The 13144-nt window shown below is 43.7% G+C and overlaps 1 protein-coding gene across 4 annotated transcripts; it reads right to left on the bottom strand.

Moving 5' to 3' along the window:
• Window positions 1-263: 263 nt before the first annotated feature.
• On the bottom strand, window positions 264-12993 carry LOC128762160 (kinesin-like protein KIF2A). Of its 4 annotated transcripts, XM_053870141.1 has the most exons (22): window positions 11846-12115; window positions 8601-8695; window positions 7883-8005; window positions 6724-6778; window positions 6325-6462; window positions 6185-6229; window positions 5072-5172; window positions 4237-4332; window positions 4107-4161; window positions 3875-4037; window positions 3713-3803; window positions 3569-3632; window positions 3408-3499; window positions 3200-3342; window positions 2919-3123; window positions 2746-2856; window positions 2606-2673; window positions 2245-2370; window positions 1747-1894; window positions 1486-1587; window positions 1268-1403; window positions 264-1200 (listed from the first exon to the last, which is right to left on the bottom strand). In XM_053870141.1, the coding sequence occupies exons 1-22, from the start codon at window positions 11904-11906 to the stop codon at window positions 1115-1117; spliced, it is 2304 nt and encodes a 767-aa protein (XP_053726116.1). In that variant the 5' UTR covers window positions 11907-12115; the 3' UTR covers window positions 264-1114. The 4 variants fall into 4 exon arrangements, with proteins under 4 accessions (XP_053726116.1, XP_053726119.1, XP_053726118.1 ...); XM_053870144.1 differs by lacking the exons at window positions 2245-2370; window positions 11846-12115 and adding an exon at window positions 12673-12993; XM_053870143.1 differs by lacking the exon at window positions 2245-2370 and having other exon boundaries at window positions 11846-12112.
• Between the last annotated feature and the right edge of the window lie 151 nt (window positions 12994-13144).

Genomic DNA, 13144 nt, shown 5'->3' with positions numbered 1-13144 from the left:
ACATGCAGCTCAACACACAATAGCTATGCTTCTGCTGCCAGCAACATTTTGCTAAAACCTCATGTAATAGTGTAAAAGTGTTTACGTTCATGATTAAATCTGGGAACGTGTAAAGCCGTTCTGCTTTGCAGACATGTTTAGAGCAGTGCGGTTTCAAGGGTACATCAGTAGATCTGTTACAGTTGAGCTTTCCACTACAGCCGTGTGTATTAGGTGCGTGTATGACAAGTGATCACTGGAGACGGAGCGGATGACGGCTTCACTTGCAGTCAATGCTCAACGTTTTATTGAGCATTATTATTATTTACAATTCTGGATGGGATACAGAAGAAGGGGAGGACAGCGACGATTGCACTCCTGTGCTGTGGTCAGTACCTGTCCAGTGCTCCAGGGAAAGACGGCGTTGATGGCAGACGAAGAAAAGCTCAGGGCTGAAGCTTGTGGATGGTCATTCATGTTGCTCATATTCTTGATTGTTCCATCTCTAACAATAGTGTTATAATGCAACTGTTCTCAACCCTTTGTTTTCAAACGTAAAGTGGTTAGTTTCTCCAACATTTTTCTTCAGGAGCACATGCCGCTTCATCACTTGACCCGGTCGTGACATCCAGTCAACACTGGCCAATGTCTTCAGTAGCTGTCACTATACATTTATTAATAGTTCTAGTTCCATTTTTGTAAGAAAGTGTTAAGAGTGTGATGAAAAACACGTTCTCCATATTGACAAAAACCTCCTTAGAGACATGAGGAACGATGGGACTGTAATGTGCCGTGATCAAAATGCTGGAACCACATGAAGAACTCTACACTCTGATGAGACGGCGGCGTGGGGGGGAGGAGGGTTGACAGAGTGCACATGCAGACACAGGAGCAACTAGAAATCAAATACTGCACAGAAAACCTCTTTCCTGTCCAAACGCAAACAAGTATAAAAGAAAATAATTTAAAAAGCAGGGGACTAAAATGAGGAGAACTAATCTTGTCAAGTTTCTAACAAAGACCTCAGTGAGTAAACGGTTACGAGTTGCTCGGCTGAAGCGTCAGTCCTCTCCTCCATAGACCGACACAAGCACAGTGGTTCTGCTCCGAACGGGCCCTCCTCAGTGGGCCGTCTCTAGAGGGCACGTGGCCTCTTGGGGTTGATCTGCCGACTGGCTTGTTCCTCCTGCTGCAGCGCGGTGCGGAATGACTTGACCTTATCTGTTGGCGCAAAAAATGGCTCAAAACACAGCAGTCTAAAACAATTTCAGGACGGCTCGTTGCCAACCTCGCAGCTCGATAAGGACGTCGATCTTCTGGTGAAGGATCTGCTCCAGCTGAGTGACGTAAGATTCCACATCGTAATCCACCTCCTCCGTCATCTCCAGCAGCACCTTCTCATCGTCCAGCCACCGGTTGGACTCCTGCTCACAACCCACTGGGCGTTAGTGGCTCCACCATTTGGTTAATGAAACCAAATGGTGGAGCCACTCTCACTCTTCTCACCTGGAAAACAGCACGGTGGTCTTCCAGGACTTGTTCCTCCATCTCCACCAGCTGAGACACGGCTTCATGGAAGGTGAAGAGCTGTGGAGACACTTCCTCCTCCTGAATGGAGCAAACATGAATGGAGCAAACAAGTTACAGGAAACAATGGAAGTTCTTCACCAGGTTCTTTCACCTAGAGATTCTCCATCGTTTTTGTATTTAAACATTTCACACATGGAATTTCAGTTCAGTACAGGGGAAAACTACTCATCTACTCACATTCTGCTCACAGAGCAACTTGAGGTCATCTCTCTGAGGCGAGGCCGTCACCCACTCATCGTCCAGATAATCCAGCGGATTCCCAGCGTGGATGTTGGGACGGCCCCCCTCCATCACCTGGTTGGGATCCACCGTCAGCTCCTTGACCCTGAAAGAGGGAAAGGACACTCGATAGAAGCAATCCACAGCAGTGTCGAATGCAATGTTACAAGACGATGGCAGCTGTGATGTCATGCGGGAGACGGATGGAAACTGAAGAAATGATGTTCTCATTCACGTCCGAGGATGAACACAATATTTCAGATAAGATTTACATCTTGCCGGCTCCAATTTTCATTATGTTACTGGAGCTTCATTGTGCTGGAAGTAGGACGAGTGATGTCTGCAGTTGGGTTAAAACAAGCACGGACACAAGCACGGGACATGAATGGAGGCACATGCACAGCTGGGGCAGGATGACAAGGCATGCACGAGAGAGAACTTTGGAGAGAGTTGGACCTGCTGGGGGACGTGGCAGCAAAGTCATCATACTCAAAGGTATTGGTGGGGGAGAGATCGGAGCGCGGGCCCTGACCTCCCTGAGAGAAGGGGATGTCTGACGGACTAATCCCAAACTCCTTGACTCTACAGCAGCCACACCAGAGCAGAAGCAGAGGAGCAGAAAGGAAGGACATACACTGTCAGAGCACTTCAAAAACAGCCCCTCAGAACCCCCCTGAAGACAAGGTCGCTACGTTCTAACCAGTCATAGTGTTTATATGCATTGAGTAAACAAAACACATCAGTCAGCGCTGCACAGTTCACGTGTGTGATGCAGCCCGCGACTGTCACAACAAGATGGGACATGTATTGGCCGCACCTGTTGGCGTAACGCAGGGTGTTGAGGGTGTTCTCACAGGACGTCATGCCGGGGGAGATGGTGGCAATCTGCACAGAGAATCTCGTGAGTGTCGACATAAGGATTAGGAGCCGCCGGAGCAGACCAAAGCGATGGCTGACCATGCATGTGCGAGAGTTCTCTCCGATGAAGGAGTCCCTCAGGACCTGGGTGAGCTTGCTCGCCCTGAACGGGGTGTGAGCTTTGTTCCGTCCCAGAGCGCGGATACATTCCTGCCGTTTAACATGGGACGCTGTTAGCAAGGCACATGAAACCAAAGCAACCTGGCACCCACCTTGAGTGCCAGTAGGCTTTTGTTGATCTCGGCTCCCTCCAGTCGAGTTTGGCGGTTGGCGCTGGACGTGTCGGCGCCTCGCTCGTTTCCAGCCAAGTCGATGAGGGAAAACTTCCCGTGCATTTTCTCCTTCCTGCGGAGAATGATCTGAAACACGGCGTGGCTTCGGGAGGAGTGGGCGTTAGCTGAGGTCTGCCCCGACGTCCTGAAAGGGTCAAAACAGGCGACAGTGGAACCTTCACTCTGGCTTGCTCTCATTCTGCTCTCAAACTGAAACCCACCTGCAACTGTTGCCCACTTCGATGAGCCTCAAGACATCCTCTGTTCCCCTGACCTCCTTCTCCTGAAGGCCCACCACCTGCACCTGCTGCTTCCCGTCCTCCAGGACCCTGAGCTTTGCTTTACCATTCAGCAGGTCAAACACCTGACCGTGCAAAACAAAGGGTGTCAGCAAACGACGAAAGCTCATGCTGCTGATGTAGAACTCACCTTTCCACTGTATATTTCAAAGAAGGTTGCGTAAACTTGTAGGTCTAACTTCTTGTAGTTGGGTTTCTTCAACATGAGAAATACATCCCGAGCTGCACGACAACAATTGTGGATTAGATCCCATGATTGAAGAGTGGCGGGATAAACTCATTGTGACTCACCAGCTAAAGCGTAAATTCCTTTGGAACAATCTTGATTCTTCCCTGAAAAGTCTCCTCCCATTGTCTATGAGAAACAAATACACAAGAAGTTCAAGCATCAACAGCATTAATGTGATTTTTTGGGGGGCAGATTATTTTCCTCACATGTGTTTTTCCACTGCCTGTCTGGCCATAAGCAAAGCAGGTTGCCATGCCCCTCTCAAAGATGGTCTCCACCAGAGGTCTTGCTGTGAACCTGAAGTGAAACACACTCATTTATCATCACAAATGTTGAGTGCCACACAACTCTAACAGACTGGTCTCTACCTGTACACCATCTCATTGGTGGCACTTTCATCAAAGGCGTAGTCGAAACGGAAAGTCTGGTTCTCTAAATAGCGGGTCAGGTCCACCTTTTGTTTGGGCTCGTGAACCATCACCACATCCTTGCTGGGGATGGTGATGACGTCCAAATCTTTCATGGACAGCTCTGCAACACACAGACTGGTGAAGGCGCAGCACAGTCGTGGAGCCGGACGAGCTGATGGAGCTACAGTACCTTTCTTGTTCAGCGGACGCTTCCTCACGCACACGCATATCCTGTGCTCTTCAATCTGCAAAGAAGAAGTCAGCATTAGGAGCATTCCGACCGACCCATCGTGCTCCAGCTTCCTGTCAGTGGAACTCACCAGATCTGCTGTGGTCAGTGGCCGGTAGTCAAGACTGGCCCTGAAGTCTCTAATCATGTACATGATCTCATAGTTCGGGATGGTTGTATCCACCTCCTGAATGACAGAACAAATGCAAACTTGAGTAGGAACAACTCATATGGCGCCCATGGTTGGGCCGCGAGCACCTCCTAGAGGGCCGCTTTTTTTGTTTTTGGGTCGGGAGGGCTGCGAGATGCTCAGTTTTAACACATGAGCCACATGTGGTGGCAGTAGTGTGTCACTGAATTGACTAAACAGCTGCAAATCTGTGATAGTTAAAAACTAGTTCAAGTTCTTGAAAAGAAAAAAATGACAAAGAAAGTGATGGTGCCCCAACAGTAAAAACCTTTCATGAAAGCACCTGTTGAAGCACTTTTGAAATGGCAAAACTTTCATTTACACTTTACTTATATCTTCTATGGAGTTTAAATAAAATACACATTTTTATGTTGTGATATTTAGTCATGGTTTTACTATATTTATTTTATTCTGAATTCTATTCAGTTTTTCCAATTCTCTCAACAGCTTGAATCAAGGGTATTTTTCCTTTTTCCTTGACTAAATTTGATGAACATGACTTGCACCTGGTTCTACTGCTGGTTGGACTTTTCGATGACAAATATCTTTGCGATGATCACATGGTTTCATGTCATTTCACAAGGTTTTGGTTTGGTTACGTGTCAGTAGATTAAAGATGGTTATTGAGTAATGAATCAGTTCCATTACTTGAATGGGCTCCAGGGCCATTTGTTCTAGGAAAGGTGGGCCCCGAGATCAAAACCCCTGCAGTAAGCAATAACGTGACACAGTTCACCTGAGCTCTCTTCTCCCTCAGCTCCTGTTGCTGAAGCCGGCGTCTCTCCCTTTTTTCCTGCAGCTTCTCCACCTCCTTCACGCAGTTGGACTTTCTCCTGGCTGCCATGGCGACAAAATAAACAACATCCGTTACCTTCCAAAGGATGGCCTAAGCTCTCCCAAACAACTCCGACCCGTTACTACTCAAATGCTTCTGTCCAAAGACGCCTGAGGGAATCTAGGCAAACACAAGCCACACCTGCTCAGCAGCGGGACAGACAGGTTCAACATCAGTGGCTGGATTCTCTGTAAAAACATCAGACGGAAACATACTCCAGGAACGTCTATGCTCTGAAGACACTGTCTCAAAAACAAACTCCTACCACTGACACGACAGAAAGCAGCCAGATAAAACCTGACCTTTAACTTGATCAGTCACACAAAACCAGGAGGGTTCAACTTACTCCAGCAAAGAAAGGAACAAACCTGTTGCTTCTATTTGGGGTCACATGGACGCCACGGTTCAATAGCAATGCTGGGACTATTACTTCAACATAGCCATGATGAAAACTCTTGACCTTTCAGTCACTTTTGGGTTGTTCTAATCTGAAAATGTTACGGTAAAACCATGAAAAATCATAAGCCAAAACCATTCAAACAATACGATTAAGTCCCACAGACTTGCCAGCAATGTAATTAGTCATAAAGGAAGAAGGTTTATTGTGTACACCAGCCATCACTGAATCATCGTTCGGGTTTGAAAGCCTGTGACGCAGTCTCTTGATTCTGGGCACGCTCAACTAAAGAAGCAGCAGATTAATGATCTGCACTAATCTGACAGGAGATAAAGCCGAGCACCAGCAGTGTACAGCGCCATATTCAGTGTTGGGTGACAGAGAGAAAGGGAGAGTTAAGGAGGAGTTTAATCTAAGGAGGGAAAGCAAAGGTTTAATCCACAGATGTCATTTTACCCACAATCTCAGCTCAATTCTTTTCTAGTCCACCACAACACCAGTGATGCCACGGGCTCTCACTAGAGATCCTTGAATAATCTGGTGCAAATGTCATGGGAGATTTGGGGGAAACTAAACAGCAAGGCACCAAGTGCAGTGAAGCAGCACGTTATACATACAAAGCTGTCCATTATCCTTTCTGGACATCTGCAGATGTGAAGACTCTGTGGTAAAACATGCAGTCAACAGCATCAAGGCATTTTACTAGCATCACTTTCTTCATACGAAGCTGTCTTTGGAGTGTCCCGCTGGTTCTCACCATTCTGCTGCTGCTGCTGCTGCTGCTGCTGCTGCTGCTGCATCTGATTTTGGTTGGTTTGTACAGGCTGTTGGACGGGAGGTGGCGGTGCAGGTTCTGGCTGTTGGGGCAGTGGAGGTTTGGCTCGGGTCGGAATTCCTGAGTGACGGCAGAAAGAGACGGACGGTTCTCACATTTAACTACAAAGAAGAATCCCATTTTCGTTGAGCTGTTAAAAGCCTATAGCCAAGATGAACTTAAACCCCACTGCAACTGGGCAAATCTAAAAAAGAATGTGGATGTACTAAAACACCTGAAACTCATAAAGTAATAAAGTAAGTCTTGTAAACATGAATTTTCCTTTTTTATTTTCTAAGGCATCAGGCTGTTAAGTAGCAGTGCAGGTCTGCAGAAACAAACCTCTATTATCCCTGGATGAAGCGTCATTCTTTGTAGGTGCTATTGTTCGCCGATTCTGAAAAATGCAACAAACATATGAGCTTTAGAAAACAGTGCAATGACATACCTTACAAAACTAAGCAAAACACCCATCGTAGAGGCAAAATCATTCATGTTCAATGCTTCTGGTGAAATTTCAAGTTCTGAAAATGTGTTCAGCTTAGTTTCTGGATAAGCAAAAACAAAAGCACAACCAGCAGTTGCGTGAACACAAGTACGTTTACATATCCACACACTGGATTCGGAACATCCTCTACCGCCCGCTGTGTTAGCGGGGGAAAGGGTTGTCCGGCCGTCACTGATGGCACAGTTGCCCTTGTGACCTGGCAACAGTTGAGTGGCAGGATGTGAGACGCTATGAGGTTGAACATTACACAGCTAAGCAGCCAGCAACATATTAGCCTAGCATCAGGAGAAATTGCTAAAGGTTGGCATCAAACCAACTGTGACAAATACAAAGAACAACTTATGTCACGTCCTCTCGACACACAACTGTTTATTTATATGGTGTTACTTGTTGTGGTAAATGTTGTCAAAAAAAGCCATCAAAGACATGACCAGAGGACATTATATTCCTATACATGCTTTTTATTCTGAGGCTCATAATATCAACACATTAACCTGCATATACAACTTGTGGCTAGATAATAGATGTGTTACATACATTTACACACACACACACACACACACATACATATATATATATATATATATATATATATATATATATATATATATATATATATATATATATATATATATATATATATATATATATATATATATATATATATATATATATATATATATAAATGTCTTACAGATCGACTAATTTCACAGGATGGAATGCATGCAACAACTAATTCAATTCAGTAGAATGATTTCACTTGACTTCCTGACACAGCGCCCAACCATGAAAACATAACCTACATCTCAGTGGTAAATACAAAGCTGCCTAATCTTCTGTCACCAGACCCATTATCTTGTTAGGTAGAAGGAGCCTCAGTCTAAATCAAGCTTCAGCCAATAACTGATTGAAGTTTATAAAGGTTAACAGTAATAAAAGACAACACATCCATGTCTTCCAGTATCGTCTTAGGATTTTGAAAAACCCCCTCACCTTTGCAATCTTGTTGATTTTTGAACTGACAGGCGTAGGTGGTGGCGGCGTGCCTGGGCTTTCTTCTATATGCTCATCTGGTGCAACGTCTGGGTTCAGTGCAAATATAGTCTCCAGATCAATCTGTCCAAGACAATTCATCAACAAGCCTGTGTCAACACTGATAATGAAAAACCTATCTGCACCGGAAGTAGCCACACATCTATCTTTGCATTAACATCATATCACAGTTAGTTTTATATTAAAAACACAGTCATGATGGTCTCCTGCTTCCTACAATATAAACAATGTGCGTAAGGAGATCAATCTTGTCAAGGTTCACCTACATCACAAGTGCTTTCAGACACAGAGGCAACAGGAAGCATGACGGACAGACGCCGGCAAAGATCGAAAAAGAAACGTGTATCGAACACACATATTAGTCCTTAAGATTTCTTTTTTTAATTTCACTTCCAGAACTAGTGACAAGAAAAAGAGAGTGGTCTTCTGATTGATAAAATGTAAAACAATAAAATAATCCATGTCTTTGGTTAGAAGTGACTGTAACATGATGACAGCACCAGCATCTGCCTGGAACCACATTAGTCAGGCTGAGCTGTGCTCCCAGTCGACTGCACCGGGAATGCCATGGCTCTCTGGATGCATTATTTATCGCATTGAGATATCCAAGTACGGGTGATGGTTGTGGTGCCTTTTGTTGCCATAAAAATATCATTACCTCTTTCCCTTTAGTGTCTCCATTTTCAATCCACTCCACGATGACACTCTCATTCTCCTCGTTCAATGAGGACACCATAGCCTGATGTATTCGTCCTGTGACAAGGAAAGAAACGTGTAGATGAGACATGGCAGAAGTCAAGACAGCTGCTGTACTTGTATACAATGAAATCTTGGTTGGTCATGCTACTCTGGGATAAGACACCAGCAAGCCTTGCTTTAGCAGACATTCCCAATGAGAAATGGCCTTCTCTATACTGCTATGTGCTCATCCTAAACTGCTTCACACACGAAGAAAGCTGAATCAGTTCAGGTCACCAACCAATGAAGCCACACCAGGACCGCAGTTATCAGTGAGAAGCAGTCATGCATTCCTTAGCCACCTAAGAACTAGGGCATGTAGACTAAATAAATAGGTTTTAAAAGTATTCACTTCAACCTCAGAAAGGCGTAAACACATGCTTTTGGGAAGGCAATTGCAAAATATGCCATCCATCTCAAGTTTCTGTCCTTATATCACCCACAAGGTTTGTCCGTCAAGAGCAGATTGTTAAAGCACAATCTAGAGAACAGTAAGTCTCTACGTTCATTATTCAGTAAGAAACTGGGGACCACACGGCTCTCAAGACGCTTCGAGCAGAAAGAAAAATGAAGTTGGTGGCCACAATTGGGTTGGTACGGACTGTGTGACAGCAGTGTTTTGCTCATTTTTGTTCCTTTATTTTGGCCACATCAGATTAGAAGATACATTTACACCTATTCAACAAATACATTGATCTCTCAAATCACACTTTCACAATTTTTTTGACCAATTAATTGTTGATGTCCTGCTTCTCTAGCAGTTCTGCCGCAGGCGCCTTAAGAGCAATTTGATATGAGACTGCAAATGAAAGTATGCACGGATGCATGTAGGACGTATTAAATATTTCTCAGCAAGAATGAACAAGAAGTGCAAATATAGATGCAGCTTCTAACATTAGACATTCAGGCCAATAAAGATCATAAATTAAAAACAGTACAAAAAATTAAAGCCCACCAAAAGAAGCCTATTCCTCCACTTCCTCTCCAGGCGATGGGCATGCTTTGGAAAACAAGCTGATGGAATGACAGTAAACAACTGGATTGCATTTTTGGTGATTCAAAGCATTATCTTCTAAAATTATCAAGGTAATAACATCACTTGATCAGCATGTTTGTTGGTCATTGTTTGCAGTTTTCAAGAGCTAGTATTTTCTTCACATTACAGTGACACTTGAGGGTACAGCTTCAGATGAGAGTCACTTAAGGCCAATCTTAAACAAGGGTTTTATAGTGGAAAAAAGATAAACCAGGTTCCTATCGATGCTCAAGTGACCAAAGAGTCACCCGCTTTCTTTTATTTTCATTAACCTGAATCCTTCTGTTGACACCCCAGAGGGGGTTAGGGGTTTAAAAGAGGATGTATAATCTGTCATAATCCAGGGTACAACAAATCAAAGCATTTCAAATGTAAGACATGCATAGTTCAATGTTGAGTTACATCTCAACAAATCACAATTACCTTCAAAAAGTAGCAACAATGACTGTGCATCAATTTGAAACAAAACAAAGGTCCTAATAAAAACTGATAATTGGCTGGATTAATAGCACTTCGCTGCTAAAATATGGGGGAAAACGACAAGAAATTGAGAATTTCACTTCCAAATACAGAGAGCGGAGACGAACCTAAATGAAAAGAGGGAGAGTCAAAGCAGATTTGCGGATGCTGACTGCAACAGATGGGGTGACGGCTAATGGCCTGAATCTGGACTGAATATGAAACGGCTTCACCGTCAACCCCCCTGGAGAGAATAAAATCCCCTCCATGGATGAAAACCAACCAACCAACTGGGACAAATACCCAGGTAATGAGGACAGTTCAAATGGTCCTGAAACAATGGCAATATCACCAACAACAACCACAAGAAATGATGCTAACCCTGAGGCACACCCTCAGTGTTTGCCCTGTTTGATACAAGAATGGTTTAATATCAGAACCGTTTTGTTCTGTTAATCCAGAACTGGGTGTTGTCTAATCCTGCTCAGGAAACACGGATGACAAAAAGCTTTTTCTCAAAGGCAACATAAAGCTGACATTCACTCAGGCATGGGTGATGCGACACTGTCTCTTCATCTCTAAGGACTTTTCCTTTTGCTCAGAAATATATATAACTACATATGCCTTATATTTATGGCTGTAACTGAAGACTACTCCGATAGTCGACTAGTCACAGGTTACCTTAACGATTAGCTGACTAGTCAGCACATGAAGTTTTGTTTAACTTGCTTTACTTGTGAGAAACAGCTCTCAGGCGCATTCAGTGTGTGAGCCGTGTATTATTTCCCTTGACAGTTAATTTAATAATGCACTGATGAATTTGTAGTCCTTTTTTAATGGGTTACAAATGGTACAATTGTTTACCAGACATTCATTACAGAGTGCAAATATTTAGGAGCAATCCATCTTGCCTGAAGTTTACATTACATGGTTTAAGTGATGACTAAACCTTGACTGGTGGTGCCAAGTTTAAATAAGCTAATTCAAATGTTGACATCTAATGTTAAAAGGGTAGTAAGTTTTGCGTATCTTCACACTTAATCTTTCTACTTGGTGCTGTAATGTGAATAACTAAATGGAGACCAAGGGATTCCCCATGTCATTGACATGCTGCAAACATCATGACAAATAATATAAAGACAACGAGACAAATTTGAGTGAAACACCGCGCTTGGATTAGGTTATTGTTCTATAGTTAAGAATCAAGTCCACCTAAATGAAGCATCTGTCAAATCCAGATTTCGTGCGAGGGTTTCTGACTTGCATTTTAAAATGCATTAAAATATAAATATAAGATGTATTGTTTATCCGAGCGATTAAGCTGAAGCTAAAGCTAAAGGAACTCCCCAACAGCCTCGCCGCGTTAGCCACCTCGCTAGCTCCGATTTCAAATTCAGAACCGGCCAAATCATTTAGGCCACGATAAACAGCGCAATTCTGAAGATATATCGCCCAAGAGCGTCCGTGTCACGCACTACTACCAACAATCACAATGCTCTTCATACACTATTCGTCTGGCATAAGACAAACAAAGATAAAGAGTCATTCATAGCTCTTAGCCCTGACAGCTAACGTCATGGTTCAGCCGGGATGTTTCGCTCCGCAGCCGCTAACAACGGTTGCTGTGTTCAACAAAGGTCCACAAACAACTTCAGGGAGAACAAACTTACCATCACTGCGTTTTATCTCCACACACGTATTAACGACTATCTTCCCAAAGGTCGACGCCATTCTACATTACGCGAACAATAACCGCAACAAAACTTCCTACTAGCGGAGTATAAAAGGCTGGAGCCTGGTGTTCAACAGTCTCTGGTCGCTAAGGAGTAGTCAGGCAGCGACTGTCGTTACGTAGATGTGCAGGACGGCCCGGTCTTCCGGTCTCGGCTGTTTCAAAATTAAAACCGGGTCCACATTTGCACAACACCTGGCTGGATAGGAACCTACTTTAACTTGCCGCATGAGTGGATTGGAATAACCTTAATGGATAAACGCGTGACTAATAAAGGAGAGAGGCAGTAAAACAAAGTCACAGCCGAAACATTTCAAAACACAGGTGACATATTTAATAATCTTCTTCTTATACAGGCGACACCAGTTACTAAAATGGTGGAATTGGGTGTTGGTATAGTGTGTGATCAGCAACTGAAATAAATACTTAAAAAACAGTTTCCCTCCTGTGTTACGCCTCATTCCACACCCGTGAGAGATGTGTAATAAAGCCAAAAAATTCTGTGGATAAAACATCTTTAAAGGTCACCCAGTGTCTTATTCTGTAATCTTTAACTTTGTACCACAGGGATTGGACCAAAGCTTGATTTCTTTCAGCTTCATTCCTGCTTTGCTCAAGTGACTAGGGAGGACAGGTGTGGGAGATCAGATTGACGAATAGACACACACACAAAGTGAAAACAGTGAAGCAAGATTGGCTTCTTGTACACTGCCAATAAACCATCTTTCAGAAAACCGGGCAAGTAAAACAAGATTAGAAACTTACCATCACTACGTTTTATCTCCACACATGTATTGACATAAAGTTTCCCAAAAGATGCCATCAGACACCACAAAAAAAGTCAAGTTATGCCCAGCAGTGTTTGTGTCCCGTATTAAGCGCTCATCTATGGAGATGGGAGACAGTGAGGATGGCAAAGGGGATGAAAAAGTGCAATCAGTAAAGTCCTCTGAAAGGTTTTTAGTTTCAGCATCCCACATAAAGTACCGCGTGGAGGCCTCTTTTTCAGCTCAAATGGGGTCTATGAACCTCTACCGCTGTAGTTATACTCTGTGATGGCGCTTGCATTATGATAGCTTTTAAACCATGAGACAGAAGCAAGCAAAGACTAAAGATTGAAAGACAAACACCAACAAAGGGACTAGAAAAAAAAGTAATCAAAGGCTGAAGCAAACACATGAGCAATCAAAGATACGAGGTAATAAAGAAAGACAAAGAAAGAATCACCCAGACCATC

This window comes from Synchiropus splendidus, chromosome 7, assembly GCF_027744825.2.
Source record: "Synchiropus splendidus isolate RoL2022-P1 chromosome 7, RoL_Sspl_1.0, whole genome shotgun sequence".
NCBI classification, from domain to species: domain Eukaryota; kingdom Metazoa; phylum Chordata; class Actinopteri; order Syngnathiformes; family Callionymidae; genus Synchiropus; species Synchiropus splendidus.
The sequence above is the reverse complement of the archived record's forward strand: the minus strand, read 5'-3'. Positions and strand labels throughout refer to the sequence as shown.

Excerpts from the sequence above, each read along its gene's own strand:
- LOC128762160 (XM_053870141.1), bottom strand. The coding sequence starts at position 11,906 with ATGGCGTCGACCTTTGGGAAGATAGTCGTTAATACGTGTGTGGAGATA. Across the intron at positions 3,500-3,568 it reads AGGAATTTACGCTTTAGCTG|CTCGGGATGTATTTCTCATG; the intron begins GTGAGTCACAAT and ends GTTGTCGTGCAG. Across the intron at positions 3,343-3,407 it reads TTGAAATATACAGTGGAAAG|GTGTTTGACCTGCTGAATGG; the intron begins GTGAGTTCTACA and ends TTGCACGGTCAG.